Raw genomic sequence first — 307 nt, forward strand, 5'->3', positions numbered from 1 at the left:
TGACAGGTAGTTTTGCGGAGGAAAGAGAAGGAAGAAGTGATAGGGAAACCTTTTTTTCTTTTCTTTTTTTTTTTTCCTTTTTAAAAAACGATAAAATAAAAACAGATGACCCAGAAGGCTGGAGCATAGCTGAGAGCCACCTTTTGTGCCACTACGCACGTGTCTGGTTTGTGCCTTGGCTTTCTGCCAGCAGTGGGAAAGGGGGCATTAGGGAAAGGGGAAGGGAAAGGGGCATCGGTGGCTCAGTAGTTCTGCGTTTGGTACCCCTGTGTCTCGGTGTCAAAAGCATCTGCCGGAGGGGGCTGCT

General features: G+C 47.9%; 1 protein-coding gene across 1 annotated transcript in view; it reads right to left on the reverse strand.

The window, feature by feature from the left end:
- Positions 1-242: 242 nt before the first annotated feature.
- The window catches only part of LOC104277024 (synaptogyrin-1-like), a gene marked incomplete at its 5' end in the record, with an annotated part of 4,469 nt that continues 4,404 nt past the window's right edge, over positions 243-307 (reverse strand). Inside the window, one exon of the mRNA XM_009873538.1 lies at positions 243-305. Coding sequence (XP_009871840.1) covers positions 243-305 — 63 coding nt within the window. The remainder of the gene's footprint in view (positions 306-307) is intronic.

This window comes from Apaloderma vittatum, unplaced genomic scaffold (assembly GCF_000703405.1).
Source record: "Apaloderma vittatum isolate BGI_N311 unplaced genomic scaffold, ASM70340v1 scaffold23877, whole genome shotgun sequence".
In the NCBI taxonomy this organism is placed as follows: domain Eukaryota; kingdom Metazoa; phylum Chordata; class Aves; order Trogoniformes; family Trogonidae; genus Apaloderma; species Apaloderma vittatum.